This window comes from Thunnus albacares, chromosome 4, assembly GCF_914725855.1.
Source record: "Thunnus albacares chromosome 4, fThuAlb1.1, whole genome shotgun sequence".
Classification (NCBI taxonomy): domain Eukaryota; kingdom Metazoa; phylum Chordata; class Actinopteri; order Scombriformes; family Scombridae; genus Thunnus; species Thunnus albacares.
The window spans coordinates 4,268,072-4,292,466 of NC_058109.1; the positions used below are offsets into that span (position 1 = coordinate 4,268,072).

General features: G+C 37.8%; 2 protein-coding genes across 2 annotated transcripts; both read left to right on the forward strand.

The window, feature by feature from the left end:
* The first annotated feature begins 604 nt into the window (after positions 1–604).
* LOC122980504 (odorant receptor 131-2-like) lies at positions 605–3,231 on the forward strand. Its single transcript, XM_044348568.1, has 4 exons — positions 605–750; positions 1,057–1,197; positions 2,451–2,715; positions 2,863–3,231. The coding sequence occupies exons 1-4, from the start codon at positions 605–607 to the stop codon at positions 3,229–3,231; spliced, it is 921 nt and encodes a 306-aa protein (XP_044204503.1).
* A 1,851-nt stretch (positions 3,232–5,082) lies between these two features.
* On the forward strand, positions 5,083–24,131 carry si:dkey-43k4.5 (potassium voltage-gated channel subfamily S member 2). Its single transcript, XM_044349393.1, has 10 exons — positions 5,083–5,487; positions 11,785–11,961; positions 12,178–12,311; positions 14,130–14,294; positions 14,384–14,555; positions 15,733–15,816; positions 15,931–16,092; positions 16,995–17,078; positions 22,033–22,125; positions 23,123–24,131. The coding sequence occupies exons 2-10, from the start codon at positions 11,791–11,793 to the stop codon at positions 23,579–23,581; spliced, it is 1,524 nt and encodes a 507-aa protein (XP_044205328.1). The 5' UTR covers positions 5,083–5,487; positions 11,785–11,790; the 3' UTR covers positions 23,582–24,131.
* Positions 24,132–24,395: the final 264 nt, after the last annotated feature.

Sequence of the window (24,395 nt, forward strand, 5' to 3'; positions counted from 1 at the left end):
AGTACAGTCAATTCTTCTACATTTAGTCAAGAGCTCCATATTCAAAAATTGTCTTTAATCTTTTATTTGTTTTATTTGCTTTGCATTTATTATGCAGTTATTTCAAAACTAATGTTAGAAAAATCTCTTTAGATTCTATTTACAGCATTCATATTGGAAATAGTGACATTTTGCTCTTGTTCTTGGTAAATCATTGATCAGTACAGGAAATATTTTAATGTATCTTACTGCTACTACTATGTAATTTTTTCATCTTTCTTATGAAACACAACATTAATTTTATTTTAATCTGAGGCACTTTTTAGCTTCTTTCTGCTCTTATATATTATAATTCCACTCTCTTAATTAGGTGAAACGAGAAGTCCAGTCTTTATGAAACAACTTATGTGAACTGACTCATTTGCAGCACAGCAAACCAAGAAGCAATTATGTTTTAAGTTTAAGTTATTCATTCACTTAAATTACATTTTTTGATTATTTTGTAGAAATGGACTGAGAAGGCCTTTGATTGACTAAACAATAACTGAGTCACTCTGAATTATTTTTCCAGCTCTGACTGAACTGAGTTTTGGTTTCTCAGCACCAAAGGAGGACGAGGTGCAATATGAACTCAACCAGACGTCAGGACAGCTTTAACGATGCTTTCACAAAGAACTTCATCACCTTTGCTTTCGGCTTTATCATCAACTCCATCAATGGAGCTTTCGTCTACACCTACTTTAAGAGTCAGGTCTTCCAGCGAGACCCCAGGTGATACAGGACCATGTTCTTAGAGTAAAACTGAATAAAAATGGGCCAGAGTTTGCTGTTGTACATATATGTTGATATATTTTGCTGTGTATGTGACTGAATTTGTGATTTTTTTTCACTTTGTTTGGAGCAGAGCACAACTTAAATATCTATGAAATATAATTACATCTATCTTCTGTGTCCTCTTTCCTTTATTTCCTGTTCTTATCTTGCATATTTGTCTCCTGCTGTCTTTTCCTCACTTGGACTTTTCTTCCTTTAACTACTCCTCTCTGTTCTCCTTCTGTCCTGCTCTACTTCCTGCAGGTATGTGCTCTACATCCATCTGGTGATCAACGACATGATTATGCTCACCGTTTCTGTGGCACTGCAAATCATGACCTACACCATCCCCCTGCGTTTTGCACCCTGCTGCATCATGCTGCTCATCTTAGTCACTACCAACAAGTACGTAGGTGTGTATTTGTGTTCAAGAGAGTGTGTTAACCCAATTGTTCTGCATGTGTGCTTCTGTCAGATTTACACTTTTTTCTTGGCTCTAGCATCACCATATCATACAATATACATGTGATACTATGTATGTGTGTCTGGAACCTGAATCTTCACTTGACAGGCTATAGCAGACTTTTAAAATATAATCTACTGTAGTAAACAGCTTTCAAGGAGTAAATGTGCATACTATGCATCAGCCAGCCAACTATCATTATGGTTATTATACAGAATATTTACAAAGCTAATATTTGAGGTCTACACGCTGTCATTCCCTCCACAAGTGGCAACTCAGCCCCATTTTTGGAATTTTTTAGGCTAGAATTGAAATAAACATGACAGATGACTCAACAGAAGAAGAAGAAATGTAGCCTAAATATGAGGAAAGTCATCAATTAAATGAAAAATTCTGCACAACTTTGTGGCTATTTCTCACAGCAGACATTTTGACTTTTCATTGCAGGAAAAGCACAGGTAGACCTAATAATATTAATAATGTCTTTCTTCCATTGAAGTATATAACACCACAGCTCTGACACGGGCGCACCTCATGGGACGCAATTGCTACTGTGTTATCTATCATACCTGTGTTTTCCCAACATGTCATAATGTCTACTGAGAAAAAGGCCTGTATCACCACAAGACAGGAAACTGCTTGGAAGTGCAGCTTGATTAACCTGTAAAGGGGCCCCAGGGCAAAACTGCGCCCCAGTTCTTCCCACTTCTTGTGCATTTAAGTGTACAAGTACCCATTAAGGATAGTGCACAAAATAGAATAAACATCTTAATTTTATTTTGCCTATAGCCCCAGAGAACAACCAGAACACCTATTTCAATACCAGATCATATTACTTTATTAATTAAACTAAATGAGACATTTTAATTTCATGCTGGTTTCCAGTAGCCTTGCACTTTCTTCTAGTAACACAAAACTTTAAGTCCTTATAATTTCAGTTTAGATTGTGCTTTAGTGGTGCACATTCTGAGACTAATTTACTTGATTTATGATGTGTAATTAATGGAGGTAAATCCCACAGGTTAATATAATGCTAGCTGGACATTTGCAGTTTCATGTTGTGTTGATCATTAAGGCTGAAAACCCTCATGGTACTTCACAATCTGAGCTCCAGTAAACATGTGCACAATAACTCTGGATTAAAAAAAAATTAAACAAATGATTATCATGAGTGTTTTTATTTGTCCTGATCCAGGAACAGCCCTCTGAACCTCGCTGGCATGGCAGTGGAGCGTTACATCGCTGTTTGTCGACCTCTTCGTCACGTCCAGATCTGCACCGTGCAGCGAGCCTACGCTCTGATTGCACTGATCTGGGGCATCTCCATCATTCCTGCCTTCACAGACATCATCATCATCCTCGCCACCAAGCCCCTCTCTGTCTTCTCAAGCAGTGTCATCTGTTACCCTACTTATATCTACAACACACCGTACCACAAGACACAAAGTACAGTTGTCCAGGTGAAATTCTGATCATCATTTCATGGATTTTCTTGCTTTATATTCCACTGAACAGTGTTTTTTTTATTATTCCTTAACTTAATGTCAATTGCATCGGTTGATAGACTAAAACAACCCAGATTTTGTGTCTTCATGTCTTCTCCTCAGGTCCTTCTGTTTTCCTTCGTCTTCCTGACTGTGATCGTCACCTACCTGAAGGTCCTCTGCGCTGCTCGGGCAGTTTCTGGCTCCAACCAGGCTTCAGCCAGAAACGCCCGCAACACCATCCTGCTGCATGGAGTCCAGCTCCTCATCTGCATGTTGTCATACATCTCTCCCTTCCTCAACCTCATTTTAGTCACCACTTGGCCCCAGGAACGCACCAAGATCTTCTTCAGCTGCTTCCTGTTTACCAATGTGCTTCCTCGTCTGCTCAGCCCGCTCATCTACGGCATCAGAGACAAGAAGTTCAGCAGCCATATCAGGCTGCACTTCTGCTGTAAATGCTGCAACTCTGTAGGAAAGAGGGTGAAATGATGGAGGGACCCTAGTGAGGGTCCAAGCAGGTGTTTGACTAAATGGCCTTTCAAGGACCATACATGTTATTTTGCATGTTTTCCCCTTTATCTACAAATACCACTGAACACAGAAGTTGATTCTGGTGTGACCTGAGAAGAATTTTTGCAAGCAATTATGAGAAATATATATGATTTCTCAGTAGACCATTTTAAGGTGTAAAAGCTACATTTGGGTCTTTAAGAATTTATTAAAGTCACATTCATTATTGTAATTGTGCATTTTTATGGACTACAGTAGTACAATGGAAAAACAATGTTTGCAAAATTCTCCAAAATACAGAACTGTATGTATATTGTCAGTGTCTCAAAAGGCGTCTCAGCGTTCATGAATAAAGAAAAAGGCGCTAAAAATCCAGTTGTTTGAGCCTTTGTTTGAATTTGTTCATTATCTTGCCTTCAATTTTTTTCTAAACCCTCAAAATATTCAGGTACCTAATTCAAGTTCAAGTTTAATTTGTCACTTCAACAATAAGAAACATAAAAAATATTTTATACATAAGCGGAGATGAAACTCTGGGAAACTTCTTCAGGATCAGGTTACAAAAAAATGTAAATCAAGATAAAACATATAGATAGAAATATAAAAGAAAAGACAAAAGTGCATGAGTGCATCAAAAACATTTTTTTTTTTTAAAGTTTTTTAATGAGTGAATGACATATTTTCAGACCTTGTGTTGAAACTGCATTAATCTGAAAACATGCCACTGCAGGCCACAGCTTCTAACCTTCACTGCCTGCATTGTTCACTTCTAAACCTGCATCACGGGCCAAAACTCTGAGTCATCTGTTGGTTTCTTAAAAAAAATACCTTATTGCAAGGACAGTGAAGACACACTGCAGACTTTATATTGTCTAGATAGACATTTGGTGCAGGTTTTTTGTCTAAAATGTTTGCAAATTATCTCCCCTGTATCACAGCCACAGATATCCTTCACCTTTATCGCCACATATATAGTAAGATCACAACACTGACAAACAGTCAATTTAACGATCAACATCCCATTTAAAGGACCAAACCTTTGTTGAAAAAGCAACAAATACCAGAAGATTACAAATGAAGATGAACTGATATTTAACTCCACTGTGTTAAGTAAATTACGGAAGAGGGGTAAAGGTCTACACACGTCCACGTTTGGGTGTAAAACTGGTTTTTGGCCACTAGATGGCTCCATTACCACAGACACGCTGCGGTCTGTGGACCTGCAGCTTCCCAAGATGAATATGTGATAAACAATACACCTCTGAATGTATGAGAGTTGTGAGAATTGTGTGAAATCCTGTTCAGGTGCTGCTGGTCAGGAAACTTTTAAAATCTTGATCAAATAAACTCATTTCGATGTTTATGAGGTGCAAACGCAAAAACATTTATTTTATTACATCAAGAGGACACTCACAGCCTGCTTCCTTTGGACGTTGTCGTCTTTGTCTAACGGAGGAAGTATTTAAGTATTTCTCTTCTTAATGAGAAAGAAAAAGAAAAGTCAGCAGCAGTTAATAGCAGCACTTAAAGCCTTTGCTGGCAAAGCAGAGGGTCCCTGTGAATATTAGAGACATATTAGAGTAATTTAACGGGTTCATTAAATGACACCTGAGATTTCACTAAATTTCATTACGCACCACACATTTAGAGCCCCAGTTGTGAGATAATAGTCATATTGACTCCCCAAGAATTATAAAATCCCATTAATGAACCACAAGGCCATTTAAAAATTATTATTGACTACATCCAAAGTCCCTGTGGCGATATAAAATAAAGACTATAAAAATTCAAAAAAAAGTTCATCATTAAACTCTAAATTAACCACTAGGTGCCGCAAACACATCATAGAAGCGACTCTATGAGAGCGTATTAAAGGTATTTCCCGTTCGGAGACACGATCCTGTTCCGGAATGTGACGGAAAAAGCCGAAGACTGTCCGACAGAGAAGACGAACAAACACAGGTTCAGATGGAGGAAACCTGTGTGCCTACAGCTGATTCTCACATCTCTCCTCCACAGATGATCGTTACAGGCGGAGGGAATGATGTCCTGAAAGTTGATTTGGGTTTAAAGCTCACTGTCTTTTCTCTGGATCCGACGTTTCCTTAATGGCAGAGTTTAGTCCTTTTTATTCCTGAAAGTATAAAACTTATCAACGCATCATGGGGTGAATCTGAAATCTGGGGAAGATGCTGATCCGGTGATGAAAGAGTATCGTGACAAAACTCCCAGGAGGTAAGTTTCAATTAATATATTAAAGTCTTTAAATTTCCCTTCATAACACTAAAGCCTGAAGTGTTTATAAAGAGATTTAAGCTGCGATCAGTTAATCAACACTTCAACCTGACAGCTAGTTTACTGTGGGCTCTGTGTCATCTTAATGTGGAGTTTGATTATGTTTGTTGCAGTACTCTGATGTACTTCACTGCATGAATGTGTGTGAATGGTTGTTGCATTTTTCTACAGCTGTGATTTCAAGCTGCAGCGCTTCCTTGTGCTGAATTATAGATCAACTTTATTTCTGTATGTGCACCATGGCAGCTCCCCTGAGAGCCCAGCATGGGCCCTTCATGTAATTATAGACTCAGAGTCACATTGTCCCTCTGTTGTTTACTATCTGTTTTCCTTTGGTCGGATGCTTTTACACAAGTCTAAAAAAAGGAAATGATTGTTTAAAAATAACGCTGCTAATTTTGACAGAAGTGTTGCCATAAAACTGATAATTTAATGACATTCATGGCTATGTTGGGTACTTTACATCACTGTGGAGCAGACTGTGTTGAGGAACTAATCTAAATGATATTATATTTATTTAGATTTTAAAATTTCAATTCCATTATCAAAAGCAAAGGTTCTCAGTATGTACGTACATTTCAAAGGAAGAAATTCAGAGCAGAGCTGTAAGTCAAGACTGCTTTAGTTAAGTCCAAGTCAGTGTGGAGATGAGACTGAGTTGAGATCAAATTAAAAGCCTAAAGAGGTGACAAACATTTTGGAACAGAGTCCAGACCAGTTTTAAGACCAAAATAACTGCTAATTAGTCTGAAAGTCTGTTTCTGAAAGTCAGAAAAGTTAGTTTAAGGTTGCCTGTGGAGATGTCACTGTAAACAAGTAGTTTTAAGCTTGGAAGTTCATTCTTGACCTGAAGGGAACCTATGAAACAAAATATCTATAAGCCAAAGGTCCACTTACTAATTTTTTGAATGAATGAAGACCACAAAAACCTTTTAGAAGGCACTTTGTGTATACCTAGGCCCAACACACACTATGAAAACATTCATAATTCACACAATATTTAAAGAGGTCCATCATAAAAGGTTAATGTGCAATCTTTACCTCCGCTATTGATCTTCTCCTACTCTTTGATTGGTGCATTATAACAGTGTGTTTTATCTTGGTTTTCATGCACATTTGCAATAAGGCCTCTATTCATATTTTGCATTTTGTTAATGTGAACGCTACACCACGAGGAGATCTAATCATTATATTTCCCTACAGCTCAATGCAGCACTTTACCTTCACCTGTCAACAAATACACAGATCTTCCTTCAGGAGCTCTGAACTAAACCTTCATCATCTAAATAATTAATGCAGAAGACTTTCACCCTGCAGAAGTTTGAGGCTTCACCTGATAATGTCTGAGATGAGTCCACATCAAAATGGACACTTCAGAGAGAGTTATCAGAAAAGTGTCTGAAAACCAAAAATTATTCTTGACTGAACTTTAAGGTTTATTCTTAAATCTTTTCTTTTGGCTACAACTGGGCATCTTTTAGTTTATTTGGCAAACTTGTTCGCAAATAGTTGCTTATTTCCACATCCAGCAGTTACGGAGCAACATTATCATTCATTTGAAGTCGTGTTTCTGTCCACCTTCACTCTCTTTTAGCTCTGTTTATGCTCTCTACCAACTCCTGAGGGAAATATCTGTCTCTTTAGCTGCTAAATGCTCCACTATGTTCACCAGCTAGTCTACAGCTAACTGTGTCTGTTTGTTGTGTTGAAATGTGCCACTACAAATCCTAAAATCTCAAAAAGCCTCTCAGTGAATTGGCAAGTTTCAGTATCATATATAAACTTTATGATCCGGTTTTATTAATGTTTTTTGCCCTGTGGACAACGACAGACTGTCTGTCTGTGACTCATAAGACAAGTCTGGACTGAATGGACGTGAATTTCGTTTGTACCTAAAAGAAAATTATAAGGACAAGAACACTATAATTCCACAAATTGTCTTAAATCACTCGTATGTGACACTTAGGAACAAATCTGTTGGTGAGAGAGGTTCTTGAAAGAGGCCCTGAGAGGAAAAAGACTATAAAGCTCTGTGGATGAGGAGAAGAACAGGGTTGGGTGATAATTTTCTGTGAGTTCATCAATACAAGTGACACTTTAATATACAAGTAGTTATGTGAGCCATTGTTAATCTAAAAGTATTGATTATAGCTGCTTTAAAGCCACAGCATTACACACAGATTCAGTGATTCTCAGTCAGGGTGTCTGGGAGAGTGAGCTCAGGCGATAATGTCCGTCATGACTCCATAATTGTCCAAAAAAAACATAAAAAACACACAAGAGAGCCATACTGTTGTAATTAGTTTGATATATTCCTTCATTAGAATAAACACAGACAGTGTGGTTTCAACAGTCGATTATCTTCTAAGTGCTAAACTGGAATTTCCTCAGATTATATGAGAGCTGAAGTAGGAAAATGATGCTGAAATCACAGCTTGTGCTCAGTGGGATCATTTCAGTAAATTAGCCTAATATTAAAGTGTTACAGCTGTCATCCCTCGTGGCTCATTTTCCATATTTGTTCTGGTCCAGCCTGTCCTCCCCAAGATTTGTCCCAGCTGAATATCACATTTCAAATGGGGATATATTGACTTGTATAATCAAGATGTCCATGAAATGCTTTTTCCGTATGACTTTGTTTATTTGGAAATCTCAAGACAGACAATTTGCCATCTGGCTCTTTTTTCTGAGTCCAAATTCACATCTTTAGGTTTTGGAAAAGTATGTAGGAAGTATTGAGATTGTTTACCGAAGTAAAAGTAGGAATACCTCACTATAAAAATACTCAATTAGAAGTTAAAGTCCTGCATTTATGATTTTGCTTATGTAGAACAACAGAGGTTTTATCAGCAAAATGTACTTTGAGTATCAAAGGTAAAAGTACTCGTTACTGTGAAAACACTTAACAGCATTAAATGTTTTTGCAGGTTGAGATGGAAATGATTGTAACTACTTTATAGATTAATTGGGTGGTTTAATCTATAATATTTCATCATATTTTAGAAAATGATCCTCAGGGTTTGTACATAAAATTAGAGCTGCAACGATTTGTTGATTAGTCAATTGACAAAAAAATAATTGCCAGCTATTTTGATAATCGAACTGATTTGAGTCATGAATGAGTCAAGAAAAACTACTAAATTTCTCTGTTCCAGCTTCTTAAATGTGAATATTTTCTGTTATTTTTAGTCCTCTATGACAGTAAACTGAAGATCTTTGGGTTGTGGACTGTTAGTTGTGACAGAACGAGACATTTGAGGCTATCACCTTGGTCTTTAGGAAAACAGTGATTGACATTTTTGACCATTTTCTGAAATCTTACTGACCAAACAACTAATCAATTATTGAGAAAATAGTCAACAGATTAATCGATAATGAAAATAATTGTTAGTTGTAGCATTACATGAAAAAAATTGATCTTCAAAGTATCTATTGTAGTAACTATGGCTGCCAAATAAATGTAATTGAATTAAAAATACAATATTACCCTCTGAAATGTGGTGGAATGGAAGAATAGTTACATTAACATAAATACTTAAGTCTTAAGTATCTCAGAACTTAAACACATTAATTGAGTAAATATACTCCACCACTGGCATTTACACATGATAACAGGCTTCCCACAAACACGTCCACCTACTCGCCTCCGAATCTCACACATGCTGCTGACAGACGAAGATGGATTTTTCCACACTTAACTGTATATATAACCATAAATCATTCAGCTGAGGGGAGAAAGAAAAACCTGATTAAATACCAGCAGGAAGAGAGTGAAAGATTCAGAGCCGGATGAAGTCAGACTGCTCTGTTTAAAACACCATTAAGTCCACATTAGGTTAACACCTATCTGTGATTCCTAAGGCCATTTCCTACACTCTGCAATAAGAGACCATGTAACATTACTGCATTACATTATAGCTACACTTTACCTGAAGGAAGGCACTTACTGCTGCCTCTAAATGGACGGATACCCTCAGTCCTGTTAGAGTGAGCGCTACATGTGCAGCGCTACAGCTGGCGACGATGGGATACTTGCTTGGAGGTATCACTCTGATGAGCAATAAAAAACAAAAGCTGAAAATAAAACTGAGACTTCACTTGTTGCTAAGCAATATTAATCCAATGTTTGCCAACTAAACTGAACTAAATAATGTTTTCTGGCAGTAATATTAGCATTGTGCTGTAAAAAACTATTTAAGGCAACATTGGGATCTGTTGGAGCCTTTGGGCAGAAGAGCGACTCAAAACTTAAAGGACGGGTTCACAATTTTTCAAGTCTGTCTAAAAAAGTCAGGAGCCCACATGAACATTAAAAAATGTTTTTCTTGCTGTAATCATTCCTCCTGTTCATACTGACCATTAGAAGATCCCTTCATAATGACCTTATAATGGAAGTGATGGAGGACAAAATCTTCAGTGTGTCCACACAGTTGTTTTGTGCAAGAATGCATTTAAAAGTTGATGTGAAGCTTATATGAGGCTTCATCAGTCTGAGTTAGTCATATCAAGTGGATATCTGACACATTTACAGTCTTTTTTAGCATCAAATTCCCTCTTTGTGTTTCCTCGGACAGTGTTTCCCTGTTGAGCTGCGGTGGAAGTATAGTAACAAAAAGAGGGACTTTGGCACTAAAAAGACTGTAATGTTGAAAGATATCTACTTGATTTGACTCATTTGGATGACTGAAGCTTCATATTAGCTTCAGATAAACTTTTAAATACATTTTTGCACAGAAGGAGGACTGTGGATTTCATCCCCCATCACTTACATTGTAAGTGCATTATGAAGGGATCTTCTAATGGTCAGTATGAACAGGAGGAATGATTACAGCAAGAAAAACATGTTTCACTGTTCATTTGGGATCCTGACTGTTGTTTTTAGACAGACTTGAAAAATTGTGAACTCATCCTTTAACCAATGCACAAAAATCTTTCTTAATTTTTACAGTATCACTTGAACTTTGTTATTTATTCATCTGTTGAGTGATTTCATAGTGTGGTTTTTATAATGAAAGTGTGTACACTATGTAGGTGTTTGTACTGGAAGTACAGTAGATGAACATGTGTGGGAGTTAGTTTCTGTTTTGGCTGCATATGTATGTGTGTTTTTTTACTTGACCACATGGAGACAAGTTGCTTGCAACCGTGATTAATGTTGACAAAAAATTAATTGTGATTGAAATGTTTTTAAACAGAATGGTCACTTAACTCATGTTGTTAAAAGCTGTGTTATGACATGGCAACATATTCAAGAAAGGAACATGTTTATACTCAGCCTTCAAATATCTAAAGTCCAGCAAAAGCCTTTTGGCTCTCAACCAGTCCATAATGTGAGCTGTAAAATGTCTGGTACAACAAGCCAGTGTCTGGCCAGCAGGTCTTATAAGTGCATTAGTGGAGCAGATGAAGTTAAAGTGCCTACATCACAACAAAGAAACTCAAACATTTTTTGGGCAGATAATGAAAAGGAGACTCCACTTTGTCAGGAAGTCTTCATAGAGGATTTTGGTGATTGCTGACTCAGCTCGGGAAGAAGAAAAGAGAAGATGGAAAGAGAGAGTGAGATCTGGATCCCATCCAGGCCACGAGTCAAACAGTATGAACCAGCAAAGCTGCACCTTGAATGTCAAGATACTCACAAATAAAATCAGATGTCTGCAGTAAAAATGATAAGGCTGCTGTTATTCTATATGTTTGTTATTGTCACAAAGGAATAACATCTATCAGGCTTTGGACACACATACAATACTTGTCAGTAGATTATATTGAATCACCAGCTTTTAGAGCTGCAGCGATTAGTTGATCAACAGAAAATTAATCGCAAACTGATTAATTAATCGTTTCTGTTATTTTTCAAGCAATAAGAATATTTTCTTGTTTCAGCCTCTCAAATGTGAGGATTTGCTGCTTTTCTTTGTCATATGTGGCAGTAAACTACTAATATTAAGGTTTTGGATTGTTGGCCAAACAAAACAAGAATATAATCGTTAGTTGCCGCCCCAATAAATACTATCTTTACTGTGATCATTTTTCCTCTGATAGTGTTTATTCTAAGGCTGTAAGTCCTTTCTGTTGTTGGTATTGAGTTTCTTATTTTTCCTTTGTATTGTTGTTTTATTGTTGTTCTGTTTGTTCTTGTGAATGTTTGGGACCCCACGATTTCTATAAAGTCAATAAAAACCATTAATTAAGGATCCCTCTTTTGCTTTGTTGCTCATCTCCCTGTGGTCTCGTTAGTTAACCATGGTGAAGGAGAGTCTGCCCAGCTGGGGCCACCAGGACTCAGACGAGGGTCTCGTCCACGTGAACGTTGGAGGTCTGAAGAGGAGTCTCTGTTCCAGCACACTGAAGAAATTCCCAGACACCAGACTGGGAAAACTGCTGGCATGTGACTCAGAGGAAGATATACTTCAGGTTTGTTGTGGGTTTGGGGAGATGAATGGATCGATTGATAGATGATGGATGATCATTTTGCATCTCTCTCAGGATTTTGATTCCAAAAATAATGAGACTATAAAATGTGTCTCTTTGGCTATTTTCTAAAGCCTCGCTCCGTCATTCTTCCTTCATTCATTTATTTGTTCACATTTCCCCCCTCTCCTCTTCCTCTCCTCTTCTTCGTCCTTGTAGGTGTGTGATGACTATGACGTGCAGCAGAAGGAGTTTTATTTTGACAGGAATCCCGGCTTGTTTCCTTACGTCCTTCACTTCTACCAGACGGGTAAACTTCACATCATGGAGGAGCTGTGCGTCTTCTCCTTCAGGTCTCTGGTCTCTCTGCTGTTTTAACACCACAAACTACACTTCAATCACATTCATCAAGTCACAATTTGTCACTTTAGTTTCTGTTTAGAGTGAAAATAAGTGAATAGTTGAGCTGTTTTCATACTGTACAAGCACTGTGACCTATAAATGCTACATGTTTATAATTTGTCATGTTTGAAAAAGATCTTTACTGGTTTCCATATCCGTCTTACACAGCTCCAGTGGGAATAAAAGCGGTCACAATGTCACTAAAAGCACACATAAGATTACTCTAAGAAATAACGTTTTACTGTAAATGCTTTACCAGAGAGATCAATTTGAAGCAGCTAATGTGATTCTGAAGAACCTTTCACGAGCTACAGGAACTACTCTACTTTTATAAAAATGACTGGACATTTAGTTTGATGGTGAAATTAGAGAAAAGCTTTAGAAAAAATGTACACAATACAAACAAACAAACAAACACATTCACAAACATAAACAATCCCCCAACTTCTACATTTTATGCAGTTTGTTGTCTGTAAAGGTCCTTTTATTGTTTGAACAGAATGAACCTTTTCCACAATAGAAATATTTGAAAGTTAAAAAGCCAGAAACAGTTAGATGAACCAGTATTATTATTTAATCTGTGTCTAGAGGAGGCTATAAACAGATTCCCTCGATTTATTAAATTTTCTCTTCAAGAATTTTGACAGGATTTTGGGTGAAGCTTGGTGAGGTTGATATACTGTCTTTTTTGTTTAAAGTCCAACTGAAATTAAAATGCATTTTTGTTTCCTACAGCTACATATCTGCTCTGTAAATCACTTGTCCTGTTTATCCTTTGAGAAAAAATGAGAAACCAAAAGAGAGAAATTTTTATGTCATATTTTTTGGTTTCATGATGGTGCCCCCTAGTTTTACATTATTTCAATGAAATGCGTTCCATCATTCACTTTCATAGCTGGAGTCCTTATTTTGATACAGGAAATCAAATTTTTGCATAAAGCGATAACGTGTCGTTCTATCATCGGCAGAGCAGACGGTCACACTGAGCCTGATAGCATGCTGCTCCACAACACAAGAACCACAGACTCTGAACAACACACATTAACTTTCCTGCTAAAGTCTCCTTCATATCTCACAACTCACAAACATGAAGACATGTCTTGTCCTGCAGCTTAGCTTGTTGAACGAACCACCAAACAAATTACCTTATCCAGCTTGTCAGGCTTCAAGTGATGCGCAGTGGTTCGGACGAATCAGCGTCCTATGAGGTTTCTTACTGGATCTCATGATCACATTTCCGAGGAAGACTTCTCAGATGGTTCTGTGTAACAAACCATATGGCGTATCAGGTTACCAAACAAACATTCGCCAGGAAAAAGTGCACCGCTAATGTCAGTTAGCAGCTAGATAGCCAATTAGCTGCTCATTTGCAGCATATAAAACAACATGTAAACATACTTGCAAATGTCACTTTGGTCCCGTTAGATGCTGGTTTGGTCGTTACTCTTCAAAATCCCTGTTAGTGACACACTGTCTGTCCATGACTTGTAGCTACAGCAGTTTGTTTACTTTACTCATACAGTGTAACACCGGTTGCCTGCCAGCTGCTGTCAAACAAAAATAAACACTGACAAGCCGCCTCAGCTGCTGTCAATCAAACACAGCATTTCCTTTTTTCTTCCTTGTATTAATATAAAACTATAAACAATACATTAAAAAAACACTTTTACATTAGTTTTGACTAAATATGATTTCAGTTTAAATTTTAATCATTTAAAGCTCTATTAGACTGCAGCTGTTGTACTAATAAACTTCTGTTTGTCACTTAGTCAGGAGATCGAATACTGGGGCATCAATGAGTTCTTCCTGGACAGTTGCTGTAGTTACCGTTACCACGACCGCAAGCTGGAGAGCAGCCGACATCGCAGCTGGGACGACGAGAGTGAAGTCAGCAGCATAGACACCTCTGTGGACGAGATATCTGACTTGAACAGGTAAAAGACCGTGGAGCCTTTTGATGAGCCCAACTCACATCTCTCTGTCTATCTCTCCGTTAACTCATCGTCTTCCTCTGTCCTCTCAGGGACATGCTGCACTTCCAGGAGGTGCGTTACGGGAACATCAGGAAGTGTCTGTGGCTGACTCTGGAGAACCCTGGATACTCCATCCCCAGCAAGCTCTTCAGTCTGCTTTCCATCGGAGTCGTGCTCACATCCATCGCCACCATGTGCATCAACAGCATCCCAGAGTATCAGGTTGGTACAGAGAGAAACAAACATTCACTCAGTTTTCATCAGAAGATTTTCGTCAGGAACATTTCTGTAGATTAGATGATGATGGGACTCTCTGATCATCACTGAAAAACTCATCATCTATTTACATAAACCATTATAAAAAAGCAGAATCCCTGCCATATTTATCCTGTTTTAAATGTGAAGGAGGAAAAAAATATCCAATCAGATGCAGGAAGTGTTCAGTGAAGGAGAATAAAATCATCTATTGGACTTCTTAATGTCCCAAACAAAAACACATCCAGTTGTGCCAGAACACAATGACAAAAGTTAAATTTGAGAGTTTTGTGAGGCTACAAAGATTATCATGCTTGTAATGAAGGAATTAAAGAATGACTGCAATAACAAATGAGCTAACAAACTATCAGGTGTTAAAAGGTAGTGTTTCACAAAGTGTCTGTTTGTTTAGTTTCTCTTGAGTTTTACTCTAAACCTCTTTAAATTTAACCCCAGTCCAGACATAAACTTTGTATATTATATCTGAATTCCTCATGACTGATTCCATTTTAAAGATAAATGCTATGCAGCCATCTTAAATGTTTTAACACCAGCTGTGAGGGGCGTTCATGAATGTTAGTTTATTTAGAAACAGCTCCAAAGACTAACAACATCGATCATGTTTTCAGTCTCCGGAGAGTGGTTCTGTGTAAGGAAGACGCTACTGAGCACGTGCAGGAAGGTGGTTCTGTTTACAGCTTCATTAGCTTGTGGCTTTGTACTACATTGTACATTTCTCAAAGAACTTCAGTACGGAGGCTGAAAACATGATCACTGTTAATAGTCTTTGGAGCCGTTTCTAAACAAACTAACGTGACCAAACTCTTCATAATGAAGGAACATGTCACCCAGTGCAGCAGTGTGGCTCACTGATGTGTTTTTAATAGTTTTTGGACAACGGAGGAATAAAATATATCAGGCTTTGGATACACACACAATACTTGTTAGTAGATCAGTTCATTGTTGGTTTGGATCCAAACATGCGATTTATTGACAATAAGAAAAATATAGAAAAACAGCAGCCATATGCTTTAAGCAAGATGCTGTTGATAAAAGCAAAACAGGGTTCAAAAACTAAATGTATGATTGAAAACATCTGTAAATGTTCATGATGATCAATAATCTTTCTCTTTTTTTCTTTCAGACGTTTGACTCTAATGGGAAGCTGATGGAGGACCCGACCACACAGGCTCTGGAGGTTTTCTGCAGCTGCTGGTTCACCTTCGAGGTGAGCAGATAAAAACAAACTGGAACAATAAGTGGTGTTTATCTGTGTGTTGGTGAATGAACAAAGATATCAGTTGAAGTAGAACACACTTCTTTTTTGTTCAATCTCTTCGAGGTGGTGACGCGGCTGCTGCTCGCGCCCAACAGGAGGAAGTTCTTCCGTCATCCTCTGAACATCATTGACTTGGTGTCGGTGGTTCCCATCTACATCACCTTGATCTTTGACATGACTTTGGGTTCAGAGTCTGATCTGGGAAACCTGGGACGACTCATTCAGGTTGGGAAATGTAATTTATCTTAATCTTTGACACTGTCTGTTTTCATCATTGTTTCATATGTGATACATTTAATCACTGAACTCAAGGAGACGTTTTCATTGGTTGCTTTTTGTATTTAAATGTATTCAATTAGACAAACCCAACACTGGTACTGACAATACAAAACAGTCTGCTGGTGCTTTTCAATGTAAAGCTCCAGAAATAATAAAATAATTTGCCAGACTCAGATCCATTACTTCTTTTCATGACTTCAAGACTTCATTGCTTGTTTACCTCAAATGTATTTGTTCTTTTTTTTTTGACTGTATTTACTTTCATCTTTTATTAGTACATATTTTCCCTCTCTGTCTCTTTTTCCTCCTTATTTTACCCCTTTTGGTTTGTGGGTAGACTTAGTGCTTTTGACAGTTTTGTTTGTTGTTTGTTTGTTCTGGCAGTTGCTAACCTCTTGTTGGTCTTGTAACAGAGATGTAGAGGTTTGGGAGTTTTTGAGAGCTTTGTTTGTTTGTGTGTTTTGTTGGTTGTTTTGTGTTATTGATTTAATTATTTTCATAATTATTTGTATTGTTTGTTTGTTGAATTGCCAATTTTCTTTTTTTCTGTGTTGGGGGACCCCTTGAAAACAAGATGGTGCATCTAAAGAGGCTTATCCTCAGCTTAAATTTCAAATAAATGTAATCCATTTGGTCTCTATATTGTCTCGTCCAGACCTTTGAATCTGCCCACTCCACCAAGTTGGCTATTTGCTTGATGAAGAAAAACAAATGGCTGGCAGAGTTGAAATGTTGCTTTTTTTTCAGTCAAATAAAAGTTTTTAGGAGCTAAAATAAAAATTTTTAAAGGGTTTTATGAAAACGATGAGGTGACAGACACTCTCTTACCTCATGTCTCTCTCTCTCAGGTGTTCAGGTTAATGAGGATCTTCAGAGTTTTGAAGTTGGCCCGACACTCGACAGGACTGCGTTCACTAGGAGCGACGCTTCGGGTGAGTCAGGACTGTGTCTGCTGCCACAGATGGCATCGTCATGTAACATTTGACTCTCTGACTGGGAGCAGACACACAGTGATGTTAACTGGCCTTAGAAACCTCTAAAGGAAAATAAAAGACAATGAAAACGATATAATTGATTTTTCTTGTTTGTGACATTTTAGTCTGCTGACCTTTCTGTAGACATATCAGATAAAGGTTGATGGGTGGTGCACAGATGTAGATATGTCACACACATTAAAGGGAAACTTCAGGATTTGTCAACCTGGACCCTATTTTCCTGGCACGCTCAATACTGGACCAACTTCAAAAACTGTTGTCCCCATTGGTCATTTAGACACAAAAAGATGGGAAAATATGGTCCAGGTTGAAAGTTTCCCTTTAAAAGGTGGAAAAGACGTCTTTATGTGTTTCTTTGAGGATGAGGTTTTTATTTTCAGTGAGTTGAAGGTCCACACGTCAGGCAGTCTGAGACCAAACTCACCAAACACTTCAACACTGAGCTGTAGGTTAACGAACCTGACAACTTATACAAAACCAAGGGTAGATATCAGTTTTTCTGTATTTTTATATCTTTTATATACAATATATAGATCAAAATGTTTTCCTTCAGGTCTTACATAACTACCGACAAGTCAGGTTGGTCATTAAGGTGTTCGTATATTAAATGAGGTGAAATTGTAGGACTGTGTGAGAGTTTTCAACATTTAGGTGTCTGAGATGCACCTTCCAGTTTGCAGCTTCGATTTGGATTAAAACACAGCACAAATATTGTGCTTAAAGCTGCCCTGTGGAGTTTTCTTGTGAACAAACAAAACTTATGATTACATTCAGATTTGCTGTGTGTATCCTTGAGGTAAGCAAATATCAATGGACACACACACATCCGCACATCTCTGCAGGTGCTCGCTAACAAAATACACAGAAGAAACAGAGTATCTGCACACTGCTAATTGTTCCCAAATCTTCTTTAATTCTACATGGACATGACAACATTTAGACGTTTTCAACGTTACCTGAAGAAGAACCATAGTGGTGGAAACATTGTCATGTTGGGTTAATGTCTCCATTCACCCCTCCTCCTCTGAACAAGTAAAATTGTCCACATATACGTAGATTATCTTACCTGCACCAGTGCTCCAAGTCATAAATACTGCTGCTAGAATATTATGAAGCATTTTACCTGCATGCTTGAACAACGACCCCTTCATAAAAACATCGCTCTACAGTGCTACTCGTGGTCAAAAGCTCCACTGGTACATTTAAGTTTGTGCTTCTGCTTTTGGTTTGAGTTCTGTTTTTCCCGCCTGCCTGTTATGTTTCTGTGTGCTTTATTTTTCATGCTGTGTTCAGACATGTTGTCAGAGTGAAGCAGGCTCTTTCTCTGTGAAGTCCTTTGAGACAGTGTCTTGGTTTAGAGGGTGATGTAAATAATCTTGACATGGCTCACAGTAAAAAATATGACAAAATGCAGTTTGATCTGTTGCGGATATCTTCTAAACAGGTGAACAAGCCTTTGAAATATTGATTTAATTAACTTTTGTTGAGATGTAAACTGTGAATGACCTGAACTCTGAAGTGGAGACACTTTTAAGACAACACAGCTGACAAGTTTTGCTTCATTCATTGTGGTCTGATGAGGCTCACAGACTGAGCTGTCTGCTCAGGACGCTGACAGGAAAAAGTCTGATTGACATCTCTCTCTTTCACTGAGACATGTGAACGTCTCCACACTGGGAAATGTGTTTGATTTCCTCTAAACTATCCACAGAGGAAACATGGCCTGAAGGTGCAGAACTTTGCCTGCATGTTTATAATGTCTAGTTTAAGTACTTTTTCATGAGGATGTCATTTCAAGAGGCACCAAACATGATGATCAGTTTAAGTTCTAAATATAGTCAGCTCTTGGCTGTCTCTCAAACTCTGCCCAGACTTCCCCGACTGGTCACAGTGGACACTTTCCAGATTAAAATTGAGAAAATGGAGCTTGTGAAATTTAGGCTTTATTATGATATCTGTCTGTTGAAAACCTGTTCAAACTAGTTTCTGAAGCAGGTGATGCTGAGATGATTAGTTTGATCACATGATGTTTATGTCAGTGATAAAGGATTTCTCCTCTGCAAGGATCCATTCTTGATGAAAATACAGCAGGAATTTTGTCCTAAAGCAGCTCAGTCAGATATTTTGTGGTCATTTCTCTGTGTAAACGCATGTGAAGTGAATCAATTACAGCAGCAGAGACTGATGTACAATCAGTTAGGATGATGAGGAGAGGATTCTGTGTGTATTCAAAATCATTATGCATCTTTGAGTTACAAGGTAAATACATAAATTACTGTCTTCAATCATTTGTTGTACTGTTTTTTAAAATGTCCGAGGTTTACTGGGTTAGGATGCATTACATTTACATTTAGATTGCAGTAGTATTTTATTAAAAGCTCCTGACCCGTGACTGGCATTGGGAGTGAAACACTGAGAGCTTTTTTGGTGTCTTTCCTGAATATCAATGTAAAAAAACCCTGAACATAATACATTAGTTCAACTCAGGCTTGTGAGTTTAACATCTAGAAACAGTAGCTGGGTTTGAATCGATGCTAATTACCATTATAATGATACAATTTTAATTTAAAATCACAGTAAATCCATTTTGAAAAGCAAAATGTCATCTGATAAAGAAAAATAAATAAATTTTACTTTCATGCCAGTTGCTGTTTGCTTTTATTTTATTTTAATGCACAAACAACACAATATTGCAAGTAAAGCTTTGCAAACTGAACTTTAAATAGGAGCTAATGTTCATGCTGCTATTTATTGTCATGGTTCACTTTGAAATATTGTACCTGCACAAAATACTTCCATACATCATCTGAAATGTTTAGTACTCAGCTGCCTGCTATTCTGGCATTTCAGGAATATGCAAGTCTGCATTTTATTTTTAGCAGCGATTCAACTGACAATTTATTTTGTTCCTCTCGGGTTTCTTTAGGCTGGATTACAGAACAATTCAGTCACAATACCATCATGTCCTCTCTTCTCTTCTCTTCTCTTCTCTTCTCTTCTCTTCTCTTCTCTTCTCTTCTCTTCTCTTCTCTTCTCTTCTCTTCTCTTCTCTTCTCTTCTCTTCTCTTCTCTTCTCTTCTCTTCTCTTCTCTTCTCTTCTCTTCTCTTCTCTTCTCTTCTCTTACTGCGTTATTTGAAACAAAATGATTTCCAACCTATTTTTCCTCTCCAGTAAACCGAACTGAATTGTATGACAGGAAACAACAAGAAAAATTGTTAGTTGACAATCTCACAATTTTTCAACTATGTTTTAAAATGACAGTCAGGAGCTCAAATGAACACTGAAACCATTTTATCTTGCTGTAATCATTCCTCCTTTTCATCTCCCAAAGTTACTAGTTGAGATGCAGTGGAGGGATGGTAAGAAGAAAGGGAATTTCTCCCAAACTCCCAAAGACTCTAACTTTGGGAGATCTAACTCAGATTTCTGATGCCTCATGTTAAATTTAGGAATACAGCAAATCAAACTTGTTTTAATGGTTGTGATGGCCCCTGCCTATCCTACCTTAAATGTATTGATGCTGGTGTGGATATGAGTTCCTGTTATATTCCCTTGTGTCCATAAAGGTATCCGGGGGAACGTGGGTGTGGCAGCCAGCCAGATTCAGAGCACCTGGTCTTAATGGTCCCATAGGATAAACTGGGGCCAACTGGCAGCGTTGTTTAGGCTCTCTCACCTGGACTCATCCCAGCCAGCAGCTGCAGGCTTTTGCTTGTTGTTTGACTTTAGTTTTGTTTTCCCTTCACAACACCTTACACCCCATTCACATTTACATCACTGATGTCACTGACTGACTCACTACTTTATTATAATGAATACTTTTTTTTTTTGTTGAGATTTATAGTTTTATTTTCATTTTCAACAATACATCATAAAGACAAACAATACATGAACAGTGAGACAGCCCCGTATGAAATAATGCATCAAATTAACTCAGGCAGGACTAAATGTAACCGAAAAAGGAAAGACACAGAACAAAAACAAAACAGCAGCAATGAAAAAGACAAAAAACAGCGAGAAACATAAAATAAATAAAATAACACTATAATAAATAAGTGTTCTTACAATGGTACACAGTAACATTGGGGATAAGAGTTATGCATGAGTTGATCCTCCATCCATTTATTCCATTTCAATATATAAAGGTCTACTTTATTCATTAGTCTGACTGTCAGTTTGACAGAGGGTGCCTCTGAGGCTTACCATTCACATAATGAATACTTTTTAATTTTACCACCATCTGTTGTGTCCATTCCTGTATTTGTCATGCCCTAGGAGCCAGTTATGATATGGACATATGGTCACCTGACAGTTGTTTTAAGATACACTTGAAAAATTGTGAACCAGTCCTTTAAGGCTACCAAATATCTCTCCTGGGGCTTCACAGATGTTTTAAGGCTCATAAAAAATACTCTAATTTGAATAATTATTTGTGTCTTATATGGTTTCTCCACAAAATGTTCAGTTAATAACATGTTAAAAACTCTTAAAGTGACATTTCGTCCTCCTCTTCAATCTCTGAATATGTAAAGATTTTTCATTTCTAAAGTTTTCCTGCTGGACACAAGATGTCTCCTCCTTCACTGTAAAGTTCATTCTCAGTGTTTGCTCACTGGAGGTGTAAGTTGCATACTGGACCATGATTGGCTGCATACTATTTGTGATGTCACAAATCCTGCTCGTAGATAGACGTGTGAAACTGAGATTTAAGGTGAACTCAGAGAAACTTTCCTCCTTCAGCAGCTGAATGTGAAAACAAACTCTGCACAGAGAAGAGAAAAAAACATCCAGCTGAAGGAACAAGAAGAGAAACATGATTTTGAGTTAAAACAAGGTTAAAAAGATGACGCCACAGTTTCTCACAGGTTGTCCTCCATGTTGTTTCTGCAGCACAGTTACCGTGAGGTCGGCATTCTTCTGCTCTATCTGGGTGTCGGCGTGTGCGTCTTCTCTGGTATCGCTTACACGGCTGAATACGAAGAGGTAAAGTCTGAATGATGTTTGGCTGTTAAGGCCTCATGAAGACTCTGTACTTGTTATGTTAAATTATTTATCTTCATCTGTTTTTCCTTCTTTTTCATGATTAATTTTTAATTCTTTCCTCAGTCAGTAAGGTTTTGTTATACCAAAAGTTTGTCCTCCTGATGTTTGGTCAACTGAAATGACCCCGATCCAAGAAATAATTGATTAGATATCAATTGTGATTCAGATTTAGATTCAGAAAATTGCTATTTTCCGTCCCAATGTAACAGAATTTTGTCTTTGATTAATAGATAAATGAATCAGAAAATGCTAAAACTCAAAAACACATTTACAGACTAATTTTACATCTCTTTGCACGATCAAGAAATCAATTTAAATGCCCAGAAAACATATTTTCTCAATCAGCCTCTTACTGTGAATAATGAGTTCCTACATGGAGACATTATTTTATGCCAAAGTCAGAACAGTTTAAGTTATTTCTGTACTTTTCTAACTGTTTTTAAGTGAGCAGGTTCTGTTTTAACAACATTTAAATGAGAATCTGATGTCAGTTGATTTGTTTTTCAGTCGCTTTCAATCAAATCTGATCAAACCACATCATGTTTTTTTAACTGTGGTTGTTTCCCATTTAGTCACAAATATTTATTGTTATAGAAAAATTGATTTGAATCCAATATTTCAGGGGCTTTATAAAATACCAATAAAAGTAATGATGTATTTGACTATAAGAGTAAACTGAATTATTGCTCAGCGCTGGCAGCTGTTTACACCTTCTAGTTAATCTGTTTCATGTCATTTTAAAACTTGTTTAGAATTAAATTATTTAATCTTCTGACACTATAGCTATGAGCCACTATTTTACTCTGATATGTTTTCATCCATACAAGGTGGCATTTTTAATTTGAATGGGATACATTTATTGACATATTGTTTTTGAGACATACTTGACCATATTTGAGATTCACATAAAGATAAAACTCTCGCTGTCTCCATGCAGGACGTTGGCCTGGACACCATCCCGGCCTGCTGGTGGTGGGGGACAGTGAGCATGACCACGGTGGGTTATGGCGACGTTGTTCCCGTCACGGTGGCCGGCAAGCTGGCCGCCAGTGGCTGCATCCTGGGCGGCACCCTGGTGGTGGCGCTGCCCATCACCATCATCTTCAACAAGTTCTCCCACTTCTACCGCCGGCAGAAAGCCCTGGAGGCTTCAGTGAGGAACAACAACCGCAAGAGGATGAGGTTGAGCTGCGAGAACGTGCCGGAGGAGGACGAGGAGGAGGACGAGGAGGAGGGATCGGACGGAGACAGCAGGTGTCTGGACGATGACGATATTGATGATATCGAGGAGGACGATATAGATTATGAGGATGAAGGAGGTGTAATCAATTACAGCTACGTGGAACATCCGTCCTACACGTACATAGTGAGGAGGAAGGAGCTGCATCAGCTTTGAGGATGAGCTCAGATTAAAACTGCTCTTGTTCTTCCTGCAAATCTGTTGTTTTTACATCAGCGTTTCCAGCTCTGATTTCATGTTCACATGTGATCATGAACGTGACTTCCATCTGACCCAAAGCCACACAAATGTAGTATGAACTGTCAGATCTCCATGATGATCGCTGTCATCAAAACAAACGTGGACGACGAAAACTCAGCAGGGCAGCAGCTTGATGAGAATTTTAGATGCTTCTAATAAATTAAATCTGGAGTAAATTAAAATTGTAATAAACTGTCGTCGGACTATAACTCTGGGGCTTCCATAACAGACTGTTCTGACATGATGTACTGCTTCTCATTCATTTGTGCATGTGGGCTGTTTCAGGATGGAGGTTTGTTGATGCTTATATTGTTTCTCTGTTAAAAATTGATTTCAAGACTCACAGAAAAAAAACAAACATATCTGACTGAAAAAAAATGGTCAAAATGAACATAAACGCAGACAAAAGAAATCATGAACTGGACTGAAGTGAAATAGCATGCACGCAAATGAAATTAACTGAATAAAAACTGCAATGAAAAACTGTGAAAAGTTCTTTTGTTGAAGAAGTAGAAATAAGAGATGCTTAAAGATCAGCTACACAAAATCTTTTATGAATGAAAAGTATTGCTACACCGACCTCTGGTAGTTAAAACAGAGTCTGAGACTGTGGGCATCCCCTCAGATACGGCCTTGAAAATAACGCCTCCTCACTCCTCCTTAGTTTACTTGCTTAGTTCAGCTCAATTCCTGGATGCCACTGGGTTCATGATTGTTATTTGATCCCACA

Excerpts from the sequence above, each read along its gene's own strand:
- LOC122980504 (XM_044348568.1), top strand. The coding sequence starts at position 605 with ATGAACTCAACCAGACGTCAGGACAGCTTTAACGATGCTTTCACAAAG. Across the intron at positions 751-1,056 it reads GTCTTCCAGCGAGACCCCAG|GTATGTGCTCTACATCCATC; the intron begins GTGATACAGGAC and ends TACTTCCTGCAG. Across the intron at positions 1,198-2,450 it reads ATCTTAGTCACTACCAACAA|GAACAGCCCTCTGAACCTCG; the intron begins GTACGTAGGTGT and ends GTCCTGATCCAG.
- si:dkey-43k4.5 (XM_044349393.1), top strand. The coding sequence starts at position 11,791 with ATGGTGAAGGAGAGTCTGCCCAGCTGGGGCCACCAGGACTCAGACGAG. Across the intron at positions 14,295-14,383 it reads GAGATATCTGACTTGAACAG|GGACATGCTGCACTTCCAGG; the intron begins GTAAAAGACCGT and ends CTGTCCTCTCAG. Across the intron at positions 16,093-16,994 it reads ACCTGGGACGACTCATTCAG|GTGTTCAGGTTAATGAGGAT; the intron begins GTTGGGAAATGT and ends TCTCTCTCTCAG.